The sequence below is a fragment of the Mycena indigotica genome (genome assembly GCF_014461135.1).
Source record: "Mycena indigotica strain 171206Taipei chromosome Unknown Mind.scaff0011, whole genome shotgun sequence".
NCBI lineage: Eukaryota > Fungi > Basidiomycota > Agaricomycetes > Agaricales > Mycenaceae > Mycena > Mycena indigotica.
This window is the reverse complement of record NW_023503010.1, coordinates 2,881,762-2,900,630: the sequence shown is the minus strand read 5'-3', so window position 1 is coordinate 2,900,630 and position 18,869 is coordinate 2,881,762. Positions and strand designations below refer to the sequence as shown.

The following is an 18,869-nucleotide window of genomic DNA, read 5'->3' as shown; positions in this document are numbered from 1 at the left end:
GCAAATTACTGACCCAACCCTGAGTTTTCAAAACAGTGGTAGGGTCATATCTTAATGAGTTCTTATCCGTTCCTAACATGTTATATATGAGCAGGAAGGTGTTCAATGGGCCTATAAACTGGTATTCAACATAAAGTTCATTGTATACAAAACCACAGACTTTATTACAAAATTCATTTTGACTATTAGATTGTTAACCCAATTACTTGATGGTTTCTAGGCTGTTCATCAAAAGTTGGATATGGTCAGAAAGGTATTTCCAAATTCTACAAACTTGATTTCAACCCTGATATGGTTGATTACAAAACCACAGACTTTCACTACAAGTCAAGGTTTATTGAATTGACTTCAAAATCCAAAGTCAACCAAATGACTCCATATTGCACATAGTAGTAGAGCTTCATTGATTGAGTAAGTGTTCAGTTCAAACCTATTCAAAATTTATAATAGTTGACTCACAAAAGGTGAAATACTCCCAAAATATTAGCTTTGTTAGTTTAGGGCTAGCCTGGCTCAAATAGTATTAACACTATATTGTTGTGAATTTCCCCCTCCTGTTCACTGCTTACCACTTGTATGATAGAGCACAGGTACAGGTCTGGGTCTGTTTAACTTGACTCAGACCCTGACCCTGACCCTGACCCTGACCCTGACCTTGACCCTGACTGTCAGGGTTCAGGTCGGGCTATGCCAGGCTTCTCTTGAGAAACATGTGCCCAGAACAGAACAGATGAATTGTCGGGCCATAAGTATGGCGGGCGGGTTCAAGTCGAACCAAAAGGGCCCATTAAAGTCAGTGTTGGGTCTGACACATCTTTCTTGGTCACGTGCTTTCTATGTGTGCATTCCCCCCTATTAGGGTGTCTGTTCCTATCATTACATACTGTGTGTTGCGGGCCTTCGGTGGCCTGATACCAGTGCTGGAGAGGACAGGCCTTACACTTTGAACTTGAATGCGCGTTCATAGGGTTGAGCACAGGTCCGGGTCTCAGAAGGCTGACCCTGACCCTGAGTTGTGAAGTTTTATCATTTCCGCTGTCACCCGGAAAAGGAATATCTCAGACAGTGATCGCCGGCGATCGGCCGGATGTCCGGGGGTCACAATTGGGTCACTCATGTACCGAATTCACAAGTCCTCGAAGTTGGGCAGGACAAGTCAGTTTCATATGCAGTAGGCAGACAATGTCAAGTACTATAATCCACAAGTGACATTGAATGTACATTAAGTACTCCCAGACTGACTGCCTGGTCACCCCACGTCGCCTTGCAGCACTTTGAGTGGCACCCGGGCCGGTACTAGCCCACGCTGCCCGAAAAGCTTGAGTCTGACTGTCACTAAACGACGGGTTGGCCTCCTGTCATAGTCACGGCTACAGTGAGTATGGAGAGCATGGTGCGCGGGGAGTGCCTGGATTTAAGATGAAAGAGAGATGACGGAGGAGGGAAAGGGAGAGAATACTTCACTCGGAGTCACGGCAGCTTACGTCAGGCTTGCGTCACAGCGGCTTGCGTCAGGCTTGCGTCACGGCGGCTTGCGTCACACTGCTCCAGCGAAGTCCAGCGATCGTCCGATCCCTTGCTCCACAATTCCCATTTCCGGGTGACAGTGGAAATGAGAAAAGTCAAGAGCGCTGACCCTGACCCTGACTAACCCTGACTCTTCTGGATACGAGTCCAACCGGGTCTGGGTTGACCCACGGGTTGCAGACAGGGAAGCAGAAGATGTATTTGGAACAATAATTTTAACATAATATACATTTTGCTATATGATATGGGCTCAGATATAGTATATGTAGCCTATTCCTCAAGAATTTAAGGATATTGAATACAATCTACTCATATGTCACATGTCACTTGAGTGACTTGAGTGACATCTGATTTTTTTTGTCTCTTAAAAAGTCATAAAATCATATTTAGATAGGAAATTATTAAATCACAAAAAACTTATTGGACCCTCCAGGTTGATTCAGAAAGGGTCTGGGTTTGGCCGGATTCAAGAATTGGTGTATCTTGACCCTGACAGACCCTATCTTGAAACCCTGCGAGTTGACCCTGACCTCTGCTCTACCCTACACGGTATTTGGTTCGGTCCAGTTCAGCTTCAAACTGGAAGGCCAAACCGGATGCCGTCATCGCTACATCCTGATCCTCTTCATTGTCCACATTTTACTCTTCCCTGGAAAGCACGAGTGGAGGGTTGAAGTGATAGAGGGTTTCATGTTAGAATGTACAAATGAACTGAGAGAGAGGTATATACCTCATTCATTATATGCATATCTATATGTGCAAGATGAGGGTAGAGTACAAGTCAGGTAGGGTTTGTCAGGTTCAGGGTCAGGGTACACCAACCCTGACCCTGACCCAGAGACCCAGACCTGGTTGGACCTATACACAGAAGGGGCAGGGTTTGTTAAGGTCAGGGTCTGCCTTTCTCTCAAGACCCAGACTCGGCAGCCCTAGTGCCAACAGTAATGTTATTAAAGCTATCATAATCAATATGAAACAGAGGGTAGGTGGTGGGAAAGCAAAGGATACATCAGGCTTTAGATCAATCAGGCCATGCAAGTTTTTTCTATGAAACATGGACCTGAAACAGAACAGATGCTGAGTCAAGTTGAGTTGTTAGAGCCTAGTGAGTCATTGATGCCTTCTTGTATAGAGAGAAATCAAGTCAACCTTCCCTAATGGAGTCAGGTTTAAGTAGGATCAGGGTCAGGGTCAGGGCAGTCTTGACTTTCCTTATTTCTGCTGTTACCCAAAAAAGGTAATGTGGAGCTGAGTGGAGCACCACTGGCAAATGACTCAATGAGCATATGCCTGTAACCCTTGTGTAACACCTCTCTACCAAACATCAATGATAGCCACTCTTGCCACCAGCTCAGCCCTAGGGTCCGTCTGGACCTGCGGGTCAAATCTGAGGTTGAACAGCCAGGTTCAGAAGTTGGTGGGGTAGAGCATGGGTCAGGGTCTCAGGGTCAGAGTCAGGGTTAGGGGTATACTAACCCTGACTCTGATTATAACAAACCCTACCTGACTTGTACTCTACCCTCATCTTGTACATATAGATATGCATATGATGAATGAGGTTAGTATATACCTCTCTCAGTTCCTTTGTGCATTCTAACATGAAACCCTGCCACTTCAACCCCCCACTCATGCTTTCTAGAAAAGAGTAAAATGTGGACAATGAAGAGGACCAAGATGGAACACAAGAAGGCTCATAAATACTAATTGTAGTATATAATAATAATTGTTTGAGCTTTTTGAATTGTATCAAATATGACATGAGGGTTAACCTAGATCAAGTCAACCTTACCCAGTAGGGTCAGGGTTAGGTAGGATTAGTGTCACAGATAAGACCTGGCCTGTCCTCTCTGGCACTGGTATCAGGCCACCAAGGGCCCATAACACACAGGATGTGATGACAGGAACAGACACCACAGTAGAGGGAAATGTATATGTGGGAAGCACATGACCAGGAAAGATGTGTTGGGCCTGCGCTGAGCCCAACTTGCAGCATGAAGGAACAGGAAGGAGTGCTAGGATGTTAGGAGTAGTGCCTGGCCTGCAAGGGATGTGCAATCATCTTCTCTGCAGCCAGAGACAGGGATATAGGAAGGAGCAGGAGAGGCCAAGGGTGTCTGATCACTCTTTAGTAGGGCATATATAAGGTATAATAGTATACACTGTACTTTATCGCTTAGATCACCTATTATACTACCTCACCCTATACAAGGAGACATCACTGAGTCAACACCGACTCATTGGGCCTTGTCGACCTGACCTGACCCTGACACTAACACCCACTTTAACGGGCCCTTTTAGTTCGATTTGAACCTGCCCGCCATACTTGTGGGCCTGTCACCTGACAATTCATCTATTCTGTTCCGGGCACTTGTTCCTCAAGAGGAGTCTTGCATAGCCCAACCTGAACCCTGACAGTCAGGGTCAAGGTCAGGGTCAGGGTCAGGGTCTGAGTCAAGTTAAACAGACCCAGACCTGTACCTGTGCTCTATCATACAAGTGGTAAGCAGTGAACAGGAAGGGGAAAGTCACAACAATATAGTGTTAATACTATTTGAGCCAGGCTAGCCCTAAACTAACAAAGCTAATATTTTGGGAGTATTTCACCTTTTGTGAGTCAACTATTATAAATTTTGAATAGGTTTGAACTGAACACTTACTCAATCAATGAAGCTCTACTACTATGTGCAATATGGAGTCATTTGGTTGACTTTGGATTTTGAAGTCAATTCAATAAACCTTGACTTGTAGTGAAAGTCTGTGGTTTTGTAATCAACCATATCAGGGTTGAAATCAAGTTTGTAGAATTTGGAAATACCTTTCTGACCATATCCAACTTTTGATGAACAGCCTAGAAACCATCAAGTAATTGGGTTAACAATCTAATAGTCAAAATGAATTTTGTAATAAAGTCTGTGGTTTTGTATACAATGAACTTTATGTTGAATACCAGTTTATAGGCCCATTGAACACCTTCCTGCTCATATATAACATGTTAGGAACGGATAAGAACTCATTAAGATATGACCCTACCACTGTTTTGAAAACTCAGGGTTGGGTCAGTAATTTGCATTTTCTGACTCAACCATTGACCTCGAAGCATAGGTCTAAACTGAATAGTAACATGTATTAAGGGTCCCTACAATCTGGTAACATTTATTAGAAAGTTTATGTAAAGTCATTAGAAAGTTTGTGTAAAGTCATTACAAAGTTGTTATCCCATTCATGCTAATTATGTATTTAAATATGTAGCTGAAGACTGAACTTGTAGGGTCTACCCGGAGATCAGACCCTTGGGGTTGACTTGAGGGTTAACTTGAGGGTTGACCCTCAAGTCACTGATATACATACAATATCTCTTACAATTTCTCCAATGTATATACTGACAGTTTTAATCACAATTTCTGGCATGAATAAATTTGAGATTTCAACAATGATTTCATTGTACTGTAAATCTACAGTTTCAGCAGTGGAGAAATGTAAATAGAAACAAAGAGAATCTATGTGCATTTCTCCACTGCTGATTTCCTTTGTATCATCTGTGCTGAAACTGTCAGTGAAATCCTTTGTTTCACTGTCAGTTTCGCCACATTTGATATGCGTGATATCATGACCAAATATATGTGCACAGATATCAACCATTTCAGGCATAGTTTCAGTCCCATAGATAGTTTTCATCTCAGACTGCCTAAAACTAGTATATATTTGACTAAAATCATTCTCAGTTTCAAAAATGTATATTTTGGGCAAATCTCCATAGGTTGATTTGGTTCTAGATTCTACCAGAATCTAGCACAGTTTCTACTTCAAGGGATATTTTACCAAATCCGGTGTGACTGGGATCCCACAAGCACACAATGACAAACTTATTGTTGTCCAATCCGGACAACAGGAACAATAATTAATCCAAGTATAGATTGCGATGATATTGTATTCCCACTGCAAGCCCACAAACTTGTTGTTGTCCGAAATCTACAGTATTGTACTGAGTCGTGCAGACAAAAGAAACAACAATAGCGATGGCGACGGTCATGATCATCCAGTGTTCAATTGCAACCAGCCACCCGACTCATTATTATTATGAACCGGCAAAACACAATCATCTCGACTTCAAGTTCCACTGGTGACACCGTGACACCGTGACAGATTTGGTATATAAGAGAGTGCCAGTGCTGCACTAGTAGGCTGTCCGCACTTGAACTCCAGCCTGAGTGGAAACCTGAAGCAGAACGCGAAAGAATATACTATAGTGAGTATTGAAACCTAACTCTTGACACCGAGTACACTACTAGTAGCTCCGACGGCGGACTACTTACTCACTGGCAGGCTGTGTCGCCACCGAGTGGTTCCGCATCATGATGACTGAGCTGTATTTCTAGATGTCCACTGGCAAGGCATTCCAATACGCAATTCGTCTGGTCCCAACTGGACGGAGCGCCCAGAAACAGATCGCACCCATAGTGCAAGGCTACGCGGACCATCTCGAACGTCGCAAAGATATGGTCATCAAGCATGTTCTCGGGAATTTCACGGAGGCATATGACTCGGCCCGCGGAGCAGCTATCCGGTTCCACAGTGATGCTAAATCCCAGACAACTTCAACTAATGGCATGGGATGCTGCATGTTTATCAAGTACTATACACCACCCAAGCAGGAGGATCCAGAACAGAAACAGCGCTACAAGATATTTTTCCTCAACAAGATCATCGAGAACGGGGCATTCAAACGGGAGGGGAAGGAAGTACAGGTGGAAATCGACTTGGAGCCAGACTTCACGCTGGATGTTGAGCCCCAAGAGATGTACAACACAATCCTTAGCGCCTTGAGCAAGGCATCTGAGGTACGACTCAAACTTTCTATTGTTTTTTAGCAAAAAAATTGATAATATGCTTCCAGGACTTGAAGAATGGTGTCAAGAGTGACTGAGACTAAGCAGTAGTATTAGTACTCAGAGCTCGTCGAGGCTAGAAACTTGGAATGATCATTATTTGTGACGGTTGCTGCCCAGACGACAAGGTGACGGCGTGAGTGGCGGGCAGTTGCCAGTTTTGAGGGACGATTAGCCTGTCGCGCACACCGCCGCGGTCAGCAGAGAGTTACCTGCAGTTCCCCAGTGACAGCTGCTGCGATTGCGACTGGTCTGCGTGTTGGTCTTTGACGACATGGGTGCCTACCACCCAGAGCCTACCACCCAGAGCCACGCTTCCAGGCCGAACTTGCGCGAGGCCGGCCGGCATGTCGCTAGCCTCGGAAAACACCGGCCGGGCGGCGCAGACCCAACCGCTGGACTGTTGTGCTGAGAATCTTCAGGAGGCGGAGGGGATCACTGATTCACTGCCACTCCTCTTTTATCATGTGCAGCAAGACCAATCAATTCCGGGAGACAAGCGTTGGAGCCAGACGTCGCTCGCTCGCGCACACAAAAAAAACAAGCCCAAAAATCATCACATTTCATTCCTCTTCAGTGGTTGTTAGTCTTGGTCTACATTCTTCATATCCCTACACTAAAAACTCTCTCTCTTCACAACACCCTCCCACGACGGACAAAGCGCTTCGCGACGAAGCCACACCCGGTCTTGCCCGCCTGGGTCTGTGCGCCGACGCCGGAGCAGATGCCCGAGGGCCCGGCACAGCACCCGGAGCCGCAGTCCGCCGCGGAGAGACACTGCCCGCCGATGAACTGTTTCCCCGCGCCGTTGCCGACGTTAGGTACACCCGCGGGGTCGAACGGGGGGCCGCCGACGTTCGGGCCCGCCGCCTTGGGCGCAGCAGGCGCCGCTGCTGGCGGTGGTGGTGGGGGCGCAGCAGCTGCGGGGGCGCCGCCCGAGACGAAGCCGCACCCGGTCTTGCCCGCCTGGGTCTGTGCGCCGACGCCGGAGCAGATGCCCGAGGGCCCCGCGCAGCACCCGGAGCCGCAGTCCGCGGCCGAGAGGCATTGGCCCCCGATGAACTGTCTGCCGGCGCCGTTCCCGACGTTGGGGACGCCCGCGGGGTCGAAGGGGGGCCCGCCGACGTTGGGCGGGGCGGCGGCCGCGGGTGGCGGTGGTGGCGGCGCAGCAGCAGCGGGGGCGCCGGGCGCAGCAGGGGCAGCGCCGCCGCCGAAGCCGCAGCCGGTCTTGCCTGCCTGTGTTTGGGCGCCGACGCCCGAGCAGATGCCCGAGGGCCCCGCGCAGCAGCCCGAGCCGCAGTCCGCCGCGGAGAGGCACTGCCCGCCGATGAACTGCTTGCCCTGCCCGTTGCCGACGTTGGGCACGCCGGCGGGGTCGAAGGGGGGCCCGCCGTTGGCCTGCGCGGAGACGTACGACGCGAGCGCGAGGAGGGAGACGACGGCGAAGGATTTCATTGTTGGTGAAGGAAAGAAGTAAAGGCGGTTGGTCGAAGGGAAGAAGAACGCAGGAGCACCGGGCTCGACGAAGGAAAAGGAAAAGGGGGGTGATGCGAAGGGGAGGGACGAAGGACACCTGGGGGCCCGTCACGCGCGCGGGCTGGCTTATATAGACCAGCCCAGCGCGGCAACCATCAGCGGTCGGAACACGGAGACGGGCCCTGGTCGCCACGCTCGCCTCCCGCACAACTCGCCACTCGCAACGCCGCATCTGTCCACTGTCCACCCGGCGCCGCCGCATTCATTCATTGTCCATCCACCGCCTATAATTATCCACCCACCCACCCGCGGCCCAATCTCCACATGTCCAGCGACCGCGACCGCGACCGCGACCGCGACCGCGACGGGCCCCGGCTTACGACCTCGCGCCGTCAAGGTAACCGATCGATCGACCTGGCGCCCTTGGCCTTTCCCTGCGCTTGCCTTCCGTGCCTCGCGACGTGCACGTGCAGCGGCCCGGTCTTCCCTCCGTGCGTCGCGCACCGCACTGGCGCCGTCCCGTCAACGTCTGGCATGCACCGCCACCGGCCGCGCCCCAAGCCCAGCAGCAGCCGAGCCGACGCGGCACACCAAGCACCTACAGGCTCCACCCGGCTATCACCGCCGTCAGACCTCCGCGCCGTGGCGGCCCGACCCCACAATCCGCCTACACTACCCTACCCATGCACACCAACGCCTATCCACATCGCATAGTACTAACCACACTATACCTTGTCTCCTTGCACCCAGGGCCCGGGCCTGGGACCGGGGCGGGGACCGAGCAGGGCAGCTGGACCCCGTGCAACCACCATCCGGGATACAGCCCACCGCCCAGGCGCGCCGCCCAGTGCCCAGTGCCCTCGCCCAACATACGCCATCGCACCCCAGCGCCAACACCTCCGGACCCCCCAGCCCGGCGCCCGGCGCTCGCATATGCATCTCCCGCCAACAGCTCGAAAGCGGTGCGTCGGCACGCGCAGAGGCTAAGGAGTATTTATTGAACGGTGGACTTATCTATCCAGCTTTCCGAGGATTGTTCATTTGTTGCGGCGTTAAAAATATCACTGTGGATTGTCAGGTCCCACCCACCGTGCCTGACAATTTATGGTGCTGCACAGACGGGGCCGCTAGGGTCCTGCCCAGATAGCGCTGTCCCTGCTTCGGCCTCCTTCGGACCGTCCGAGCGCATCCGACCAGCACCCCTCGGACACCCCGACCCGCCCCAACCCTCAGCCCCCTTTGCCCGCACAACCACCGATCCGTCAAGGCCCCCCCAACGACCACCGCGGGACAGAGGACAGAGCCCGTGACGCCGCCCCGGCCGTCTGCGCTCCACGTCGGCAGCTCTGCGCTCCACATCGGCAGCTACGCACGACCAGTGTACAGCTGGCGCCCTGCCCTCAGAGTTTCTTCTCTGTGGATCCGCCCGCCCCTGCTAGGCCGGTCCCTGCGTGTATTTCCCGCAGCTCTTATCCACGCTCTGGATCCTCCCCTACGAGGTGTTCGTCAGAGTCTCCAGGGCTGCCCTTACAGCAGGCCAGACGAGATGTGTGATCGTCTTCTCTGTGGGTGGCCAGAGTACTTTTTTACTCAATCCAAATGCCAAAAATGCTGTGACATTTGATATCAAAATTGGAAACCAAATTATTGCTTAATTAGGGAATTCAAGCACCAAGAAATGTTAAAAAATGCCTTTTCATGGTGCAGGGGGCTAGACACCACCTGTTTTAGACAAGCCGATGAGCGCAATCATCAATACCTTATCCCTCTAGTGAAAAGACTTCAATTAGATAGTACTACAATCTCATTTCTCCCAAACTCAAGGAATAAAATTTTTAATGGCCACAAGATGAGGGCTGCCACATGCTTATCACGTGTCACGTCACGTTTGATGCCATCCAGGTCTGCCAGGTTGTATAGTAGGTCCATCTCAGACTAAAAGAAGGGTCCAAGGTAGAAGAATATAATGCATTTAGAAGAGCTGTGGACTCATTTTGCTATCACAGTCCTGCAAAAAAAAAACCCCTATGAAAAATCATATAAATTTTACAGTTCTTCAGGATGAGCAGTGGCTGTGCAGCTAAGTCAGCTGTCCAAAACAGGTGGTGTCTAGCCCCCCCTGCACCATAGGACAGAAATTCAAGCAAAATAGTGTAATATGTAATTACAAAATAAAAATAAAAATAAATAAAAATAAATAAAAAATCAAATTTTATAGTGAGTGTGACACATAACATTCAAACTGAGTAAAATACTACAGTAAGTCAGATGAGAGAAGTAGTAGTTAAAACATATCTAGATCAGAATAAATGGGAGTCATACCTGGTTACCAGGTCCTGGTACAACAAGATAAGCAATAGGGCCTCTCTTGTTACCCAGATTCCAGATAACTGTCTGATCAGTAATTGGATTAGATTGTATGGGCCAGATTAGATGGGATGTGCATCAGTCTCTGGCAGGCATTAGTCCTTTTAGGTTCATGGTCCACAGCTGCACACCTGGTCAAAATAGCCTAACCAATTGGTTGGTGCGTGTCAATCCTATCTGACGCGTCTTGACGCTACGACTCGTCACAGTCTCGTGACTCGTCACAGTCTCCTTCACGCCATTCCTAGTTGCCACAGGCGAAAATAACGCTCGGGCTTCAAATCGCGCCGCCGAGTGGTCAACGTCCTACTTCAAGACACCGGGCGGCTTGGTGTTCTTCGTCGTTTCCGATGTCGTTCCGAGATGCCCAGTCCAATTGGACAGAGCTGATTCGCTGGACGCCATCCTATTAGCCTCAGTCAATGACGAAGCAGTGCGTGTTCACAAGACGCGCCCATGGTGATAGTCCGTCTATCGCGGGGCAGAACACAAGGCAGAAATCACCGTGGGTGCCAATGATGGATGATGGTACAGCGCGGGTCCGTTGTTGACTCGAAATTCCTCAGTGTTGATCGAGTTCCGCCCCGTTTGTGCAAAAGAACGGGAAATTTAGCGGGCGATGGAGACGTTTGAGACGGTGAGGAGGTCCATCGAACAGGGATGCAATCGGCTGCCACGAAAAACACAAGACAAGAGAAAGGACAAGGACAGTCAGCGCCTTCATCAGATTTGCGACGGCTCGGCTATACGGAGGCTGTGCTTGGCCTTATAAATCCACTCGAGTCAACGCAAGTAACTTACCCCCCTTCCCCCAACTCACACACAACTGAAGCAGCCTAGTCCTGCCTCAGTTGACCCAGCCCGACTGCATCGCGGCCCTTGTGAGTATTCTATGTTTGTGTCTGGCGCAGTCGCGATGGACATGGTTGCCGATCCCTCGAGCTCATCATGGTGGCGGGTGTCACCAATGCTGTCGTCGACTGCGCTCGACGACGACGATGAGTTTTTCACCGATCTGACCATGTCCTATTGCAGACGTAGCTCGGTGCCGTCCCCAGCCATCACCGCTGTAACCCCACCCCACTTCGCCATTTTCCCCTTGTCCAACAACACTTCCACCACATCTAGCGAAGATGTTCAGTCAGTAAACGCCTCCCCCGTGTTCAGACCACCGTCACCGGCCCCTCGATTCAATGGCTTCTCAACGGCTCAAAACCCTCTATCTAACAATGCCCCGATAAACACCACCACGTCTAACCCAACCCGGGTCTCTGTCCAATATGGCCTCCCCCGCAATCTGCCTCCAGCACCTCGACCAGTAGCAACTCGCTCTGTGAAATCTACACCCACATCAACACCTTCACCAGACTTTGAAGCGATCCGCAACAATTACTTGACCATGCTTGCAAACAAGTCAACCCCCGATACCCCGGCCTCCACGGTCGCACCCTCGGCGCTGATCAGCGCTGAGGATGCCCAGGCGAAGGCCTTCAAGGCCATCGCTGAGCTCACAGGTATTCCTCCCTCGCTTTCCCGACGGAGATCACCTTTTATTGACATGTGGTCACCAGCGTCGCCTGAATTCCAGAGCCTCGGCGACCACTTCCCTGACGACTTTGGCGGTGGTGACGAACCGCTGATCCCGTTCACTGCTACGTTTGATGAGTCGCCACTCTTTGGCGACGCCTCCCCTTTCCTCACCTCTCCCCACGACTCGATACTCGATGACTTTGGCACCAGCCCGATGGACACCCCCTTCAGCGAGTTCCTGTCCACCCCATTGATGGGCATGGAGGACAGCTTCATGGAGAGCCCGCTTATCCGATCCAACGACACACTGTTTGGGTTTGAGGAGGCGCCAGTTGTCGAGCCTCCCACCAACAAGCTGTCGACATTCAGCCCCAGCACTCCCATGCTCGACTCGATGGACTCTCCCCGTCCTACAGTCCGCCGTCGAAATGTCACGGGTACCCGCAAAAACCTGACACCCGACTCGCTCATCTCGATGGACGCGCCAACTCAAAAGCGCAGCTACACTGCTCCGAGTGTAACTTCTCGCAAGGCCCTCCCAGCCGGTTTCGTTCGCAAACGCGGGTTCAATGCAGCGTTTGGCGTTGACGAGACAGACGATGTGCTTCCCGAGCTGTCGCCCACGGCCACTGAGCAGGAGCAAATCGAGTGGAAGCGGCGCCAGAACACACTCGCTGCCCGCAAAAGCCGGAAGCGCAAGCTGGAGCACCAGCAGGGCCTCGAGCAGCAGATCGACGACCTGAAGAGTCAGGTGACCATGTGGCGCGAGCGCGCGCTGATGGCGCAGGAGATGCTTCGCGCCGCTGGGATCAAGTTCAATGTGGAGGCCATGGGGACGTAAATGGGCTGGCCACTTCCAAGTCTTCGGTGTCTCTTCGGTTGTACCACCATTGATTCCCTGATGAAGAGCACTGTCGTATTCCTTTTCCTTATCTTTTTTTCCAACTATCTCCATCGTTCCTCTAGTCTACGAGTATATCTACTTGCGCTCCATGTACCGTTTATGCAATGCACAACCCGATGTTATGCGTATTTGGATGGCCATTCAGCTTGGGATTGTTTGCACCGCCAAAGCTGTATTGACTCGAACCATACCACAGCTTTTAAGCGACCACAACTCAGCTCCCATCCCACTACTGGCTGGAGAACTACTTAACCGCGAGCTATGTGCGGCTTCCCCAATTTCCCCGACCTCTTTGCTCCATGCCGGCTCGGGCAAGTCCAAGAGATCCTTCAGGGACAGCAAGAACATTACCTCCCGCCGGGATCGCCGGAATCATCTTTGCGGGAACTCTTCTTCTGTTGACGATTACTGCTGTCGGGCTGCATTGGAGAAGGCGGAGACAGCGCATTCGAGCGAGACGAAGGTCGCGATTCTCTTTCGGTGCGATTCCGCGTAGCCCATCTTAAGTTGAGCTCACGTGGATGTAGTCGAGCCGCGTCTGTCGAATATGGACACAACGCTGACGCCTTATCCAATGCAAGTCGTACCAGCCCCAACTACGAATTTTCGGCCGCAAAAATCACCCATGGCCATATATGCGCCTCCTCCGGTCCATATAGCGGGATCGCGGAACCAGGGGATGTCTCCGCCTACAAAAGTTGCATTCACTGAAGGATAGAGGACTCGTATCTCTCGCAGACGCGCCGTGATGAGATTGATCTGCCGTTTGCAAACTCCCACTGTGCGCCGAACGATATGACCATGGTCTCAACTTGTTCATTTGTGATATTATTTCTGCCTTCGACCTCCTACCTTCGACTTACTACATCCGCCTCCGCTACAACCTTAACGCTACCTCACCGCTCCTGCTCGATTCTGTCAACGCCTCGATTCTCTCAAAAATGGTAAATACCTTTTCCAAGTCGTAGCTCAAGACATATGACAATACTTCGCCAGTTCCACAAAATTATCCACATCGCCGATTGTCTAGTAAGATAGGTTAAAATGAATGATGTTGTCAGGACATGATAGCTTACTGCAAGTACGAGTAATTTGAAGATGAGCTCTAAGTTGCGATTCACATTGAGATTGAAGGTTCGGGAGTAGGTAAACGGTTTCTCCTCTGAAGTCGTCTCCGAGTGTGAATGCGAGCGCCGTAGCTTCTTTGCTGGTGGCGGAGTCGTATTATGAGCCTTTGCTGACTGTAATGGGTCGGTTCTTCGTATCAAATAAAAGCACCAGTCAATCCCGTTGGTGAGAGCGTTGACGACGGCATTGCGGTTACTGCAGTCGGTCGTAAGTATGCATGTCACTGCTTATCGACCGGGCTCACGTGTGGATACAAACGGCCGCCCCTTCACTGAGGACTTGATCTTTTGTAGCCTTGCTATTGATCATCTCGAAAGCTTTGGCCTTGGTGATGTTTGCCAGATTTTTGGGCACGTAGTTGAGTGAAATATGCTCCCCGGCTTCGATGCATGCCAACGCTGATAACCTGTGAGTATGCGCTCCCCATAGACGACGTCGAAACGCACCATCATCTGCGTTGACAACAGTCAGGACATGGTCGAGAGTGCCATGAAAATTGATGCCTGCGGCAACACGCTGGGGTGGGATTACAACGTCTTGGTCGGATATGACCCAAGCGGATATCTCGGATGTTTTGTGGTCGGACGGGGAGTATGCAGTCATGCGTCTCGTGATCGCGCACCGCTGCGTCAAGTCTTGATCTATGACTGGGTTTTGAGCAATTATCTGCTGGCAGATAGCCGCTGCGGTGGACAAGACCGGGTCGATTAACGATCTACAAGAGGCTTCTAGCTGCGCTAGCATAAGAAGGAGAGCAGAGCATTCAAGCGGAGACTCACTTCTATACGTGCATGCCTTCTGAGCTTGCCCCAAAGACCACACTCCCCGCAATTCTGGAAGGCTGCCGCATGCTCCTTGAAGATGGTGCTTCCGAGTAGTATAGCTGCAAGGGCTTGCGAAGGGGGAGACAGGGCCGTTGAAGGGGTTATCATGGTCGTGGGCGTTCTCGTCTGAATATCAATGAATTGTGATGTTCCGCCTTCCTGGAAGACGTCCTTCAAGAAACAGGACGCCTCGGTGAACAGGTGGGAGTCCTGAAGCATAGATAAATAGCTGAATAGTCACCGCAACAAACTACTCACACTGCTCAATCGTTCTCTGGCAACCTCAACAGCCCGGTTTTGTATAGTGGATAGTTCGGCGATTACATTGGTAGGAATGCCATGTGTGACGAGCCATTGTCGATATACTTCAGTGATAACTGCTGCCACTGCCTCAAATCAACATGCCTGAAACTAAAGTTGTCACTTCCCCAGTTATCTCGATATCGACCGGTTTTGTTGTGATTCCAGAGCCCTCAACTGAGGAGGAAGGAAGAGACATGTCTTGGATGATTTCACCTCCTGATTGATCAAAGTGCAACATCGGTTGATTTCCAGAACCAGCTTTGTAGATACTTGGAAAATGCTTAACCAACTTGCACATGCTAAGCCTTAGACCAAATCCCTGACGGTCTTGTCCTCTTCAAATGTCTTACGCACCTAAGCCAATGGATTCAAGATTGTGTATGGAGGGTGAGTAGACGCACAACATACCTCTGCGTAAAACTCGTCGTCGATAACAACGCGAACACCCGTCGCAGCAAGTGCCTTGGAGACATCAAGGCACGCATGGTGGGCGGCAACGGTGGCCGCAGCCTTTTCAAACCCAGGTGTGTGGTTTCCACCGTCAACAATGCTTGGTATAGCTTCAAGTAAATGAGCAACTATGTATCAAACAACAATTACTAACCGAAGCCAGGATGTAGAGACGGCAGCGCTAGATGCGAGTATATAGAATACCTTCCAGAATAAAAAACAATTCAGCATACCATATGTTACATTTCCCTAGAACCTCGATATTGAAAGCAACCTCAGTAGGGATGAATTGCTCACAAAGTCAGTCGAAGCGCTCTTGATTCCCCATTCGTAATCGACCTGTCCATACTTGCTGCAAGCAATATGGGCAACCTCATTTCCTACGACATGACTTTGATTGAGTAAAGAACTGTAACAAATGATTTACCAAGGGCCTTATTCTGGCGAAGGTCATAAGTGGCACCAAGGGAAGTGACCTTGTGCGTGCATCCTGTTGCAAGAGCGGCAGCCCTGTAACTAGTGGGAAGGCGCGCAATAGGGAAGCGATGTCAGACTAACTCGAAACAAGGCAACACCCGTTTCATCGTTTGTTGTTGCTCCGCCCTTGTGGGTGCTCGAACAAAACATCTAGACGGACTATTAAACACATTCTCATGGTGGGCACCGTCTGCGCACATGAATTTGGCGTAGTCAGGAATAACTATCGAGAGTTCAGCTGGAGCCAACGTGAAGCTAGTTATCTCACTGTTTGGGGCCCAATCTTTGCCTTCGAAGATTCCATGAACACGATGGGTAGGGCGAAGTTGCTGACGAAGAGCGGATATATTATTGTAGCCAAGAACCGCCGCGTCCAAAGCATTTTTGCCTTCCCAGGGCGATAGGGCTGCGTGGGCCCTATGCAAAAGTTAAAAGCTCAATCATGGAAGAATCTCTGACGGAGCTCACGTATGACCGAAATACTCGACCTGGATTCGCTCCAGCGCGAGGCAACTTGATAGACTGACCGACCCAATTGGCCCAGGTGCTGGATGGCACCTAAATTGGATCGGCGTTGTTCATTCGACGGAAGTTGAATCGTACATTAAGCAAGCATCTATATTTTTGTCTAGAGAAAATTGAGCGATGTTGAATGGTTGAAGGGGATGACTGACATGCCCCAGCGTCCAAGAGCTTGACTTTGCCGCTTCCACTCTCTTCCGCTGTTGGTGTCGTTTTACAAAATAGACGAATAGCAAAAGGAAAGCTCACCAGGAGTGCCCAGGAGTTCGACTTTGCCGTTAATATCGAACTTTTCGAAGGCTGCCTTGATCGCGCAAGCAACGGCAACTCCAGCAATGGCGATGAGATTATGGCCACAAGCATGGCCAACTCCCTAGCGACAGGAACGAGTGTTATAGGCGTGGAGTACGATCAAGTACCTCCAGAGCATCCATCTGTACAACTTGAGTTAGAAGGATATTTCTCACTTAGGACGGGCCACCTCTGAATTAATTCCAATCGTCCTGCCGCCGTTACCGTGAGTGAAACTCGCAAGCCACGCTGTCTCTAAGTGGTAGTGCCGTGTCACGTTAAATCTAGAGACATATTTTAGTTTAAAACTAACCGCCAACGGGGGGACAGACCCATGGCTCTCCATAAAGGCCGTCAGGGCGTCATGCGCATGCCGCTCCTCGTAACGGAGCTCGGGATGGTCTGGCTGGTGAGGAGTACTGGGTGAGAGCGTCACGATGTGGATCTACCGTGAATGTCCATGCTCAAAGCTCGTAGCTCGTCATCGAGGTTTTTGATTGTCTGTTCGATAGTCTCCAGAATATCTTCACGGTATACGCTACCTGGAGCGACAGGCGTAGGAGCGGCTTTGTCGTCGGGACGCCAAACGTCGGTGCGACTCATGGCCGTTAGAAGCACAAATACAGTAATTCGATTGGGAAACGACGAGAAGAGGGTTGACGCGCATGTCACGATGTGACGTCACTTTCAAGAAACCAAGACGAAAGCTGATGTTCAAAAAACCTCTGAGCACACTGAAAACAAGTGCTCCGCTTCGGAACTCGGATCGAAAAAAGTTGAGACAGCGAATCGTCTCTGACTTTTCCCTTTCGGTGGAAAGTGCCGATGAACTGGTTCCGGAGGGCATCCTGTCGATAAAATGCACCACACATCTTGACGAGCCGGGAGTGAGCCTTTTACCAGCTCTCTGAATTTGCTCTTACTGATACAGGTAGTGTACCTATCTCCAGACAATAGCGATCCGCTATGGTTCACGATCGGGAAAGGGTCTGAGGCATTGATTCCAAGCATCTACACTCTTTGGAGGCGACAAGATTTGATTCCTTTCCTTTCAACCCCCGCTGCAGTTATCCCTATACTTGTTGGAGGAGCAGATCTCATGATTCCAGGTGGTTAGTCGAACTTCCACCTCCATAAGCAGACTCACTATCAGTATCTGTGCAGTCGTCCATATTTCACCTTCGTTGAAGGAGGGCCAGATAGTGTCGATACGCCAATATACTCGAGACGGAAAGATTTTGTCCCCTCCATTGGCTGTCGGCCGCATGGCTCTCTCAGGCGATCAGATCGAGAATGGTCGACAAGAAAAGGGCAAAGCGGTTTACACTCTCCATACCTGGAAAGACTACCTCTGGGACACAGGCTCTAAAACCGAACCTCCCGAACCGTCTTCCTTGTCTCAAGAGCAAACACCACAAATCGAAACCGAGCAAGCCGCCGTCGCCGCTGACGCGCCAATTGTTGCCGAAGAAATCCCATCGTCGTCCTCGACAGCCTCAATATCACCAACCGACGTCTCCCATCTTCTCCACCAAGCTCTCATCCAAGCCCTCTCAACCGTGCTAGCAGAACTACCAGCTTCAACTTTCCCGCTCTCAGCATCAGTGTTTTACTCAACCTATATCCTACCCTATCGTCCTGCATACCCCGAACTTGTGCTGGGAAAAAACCTCGGAAGCACGGAGCCTGGGGCTGTGGATATATCCATCAAAACCTCCGGACACAAATCTCTGACGGCGTTTCTCAAAGCAATGGAAAAGGCGTCGCTGATTACGCTTAAGGCCCCTCCCAAGCATGGCTCGCAGTCGGAAGTCACAGTCACCGCAGTCAATGCTGTTCATTCCTCCGTACAAGGCCACAAACCGTTCGCGTCATTGAAAGACATTGAAACGACTGCAGCAAAGAAGGCAGCCCGCGAAGAAAAGAAGAAGGAGGCGGAGGCGGAGAGCGGGCACTGGGTCGAGGTGAAAGAACTCTGGAAGCCCCATGTGAAATCGCTCCAACTCTTCGAAGCCATGGGTAAAAGGTCATTCGCCTTGGGTTGCCCGTCTCCTTGTTCTGATCCGCATTGCAGTGCAAAGACATTATACGAACTTCCCGAGGTTCGCCGCTTGATCAACGACTATATCACTTCCAAGTCGCTTGTCAACCCTCGAGAACAGGCGTATATCAACCTCGATGCGC

General features: G+C 50.6%; 5 protein-coding genes across 5 annotated transcripts; 3 read left to right on the top strand and 2 right to left on the bottom strand.

Annotated features, from left to right (window-relative positions):
- Positions 1-5,903: 5,903 nt before the first annotated feature.
- Positions 5,904-6,451, top strand: MIND_01197300 (uncharacterized protein; the record flags this gene model as incomplete). The annotated part of the gene is made up of 2 exons (XM_037368482.1): positions 5,904-6,365; positions 6,422-6,451. The coding sequence occupies 2 exons, from the start codon at positions 5,904-5,906 to the stop codon at positions 6,449-6,451; spliced, it is 492 nt and encodes a 163-aa protein (XP_037215408.1).
- A 595-nt stretch (positions 6,452-7,046) lies between these two features.
- MIND_01197200 (uncharacterized protein) lies at positions 7,047-7,868 on the bottom strand (the record flags this gene model as incomplete). The annotated part of the gene is made up of 1 exon (XM_037368481.1): positions 7,047-7,868. The coding sequence occupies one exon, from the start codon at positions 7,866-7,868 to the stop codon at positions 7,047-7,049; it is 822 nt and encodes a 273-aa protein (XP_037215407.1).
- Positions 7,869-11,148: 3,280 nt separating this feature from the next.
- Positions 11,149-12,627, top strand: MIND_01197100 (Imprinted and ancient; the record flags this gene model as incomplete). Its single annotated transcript, XM_037368480.1, has 1 exon — positions 11,149-12,627. One exon carries the CDS (start codon positions 11,149-11,151, stop codon positions 12,625-12,627), a length of 1,479 nt encoding a protein of 492 aa, XP_037215406.1.
- Positions 12,628-12,778: 151 nt separating this feature from the next.
- Positions 12,779-13,401, top strand: MIND_01197000 (uncharacterized protein; the record flags this gene model as incomplete). Its single annotated transcript, XM_037368479.1, has 2 exons — positions 12,779-13,170; positions 13,218-13,401. The coding sequence occupies 2 exons, from the start codon at positions 12,779-12,781 to the stop codon at positions 13,399-13,401; spliced, it is 576 nt and encodes a 191-aa protein (XP_037215405.1).
- A 1,850-nt stretch (positions 13,402-15,251) lies between these two features.
- On the bottom strand, positions 15,252-17,339 carry MIND_01196900 (Peptidase M20 domain-containing protein 2; the record flags this gene model as incomplete). The annotated part of the gene is made up of 17 exons (XM_037368478.1): positions 17,135-17,339; positions 17,018-17,087; positions 16,876-16,969; positions 16,814-16,828; positions 16,644-16,767; positions 16,547-16,594; positions 16,476-16,500; positions 16,341-16,430; positions 16,141-16,289; positions 16,071-16,095; positions 15,954-16,022; positions 15,823-15,905; positions 15,693-15,775; positions 15,629-15,644; positions 15,550-15,576; positions 15,354-15,505; positions 15,252-15,299 (listed from the first exon to the last, which is right to left on the bottom strand). Exons 1-17 carry the CDS (start codon positions 17,286-17,288, stop codon positions 15,252-15,254), a joined length of 1,272 nt encoding a protein of 423 aa, XP_037215404.1. The 5' UTR covers positions 17,289-17,339.
- Positions 17,340-18,869: the final 1,530 nt, after the last annotated feature.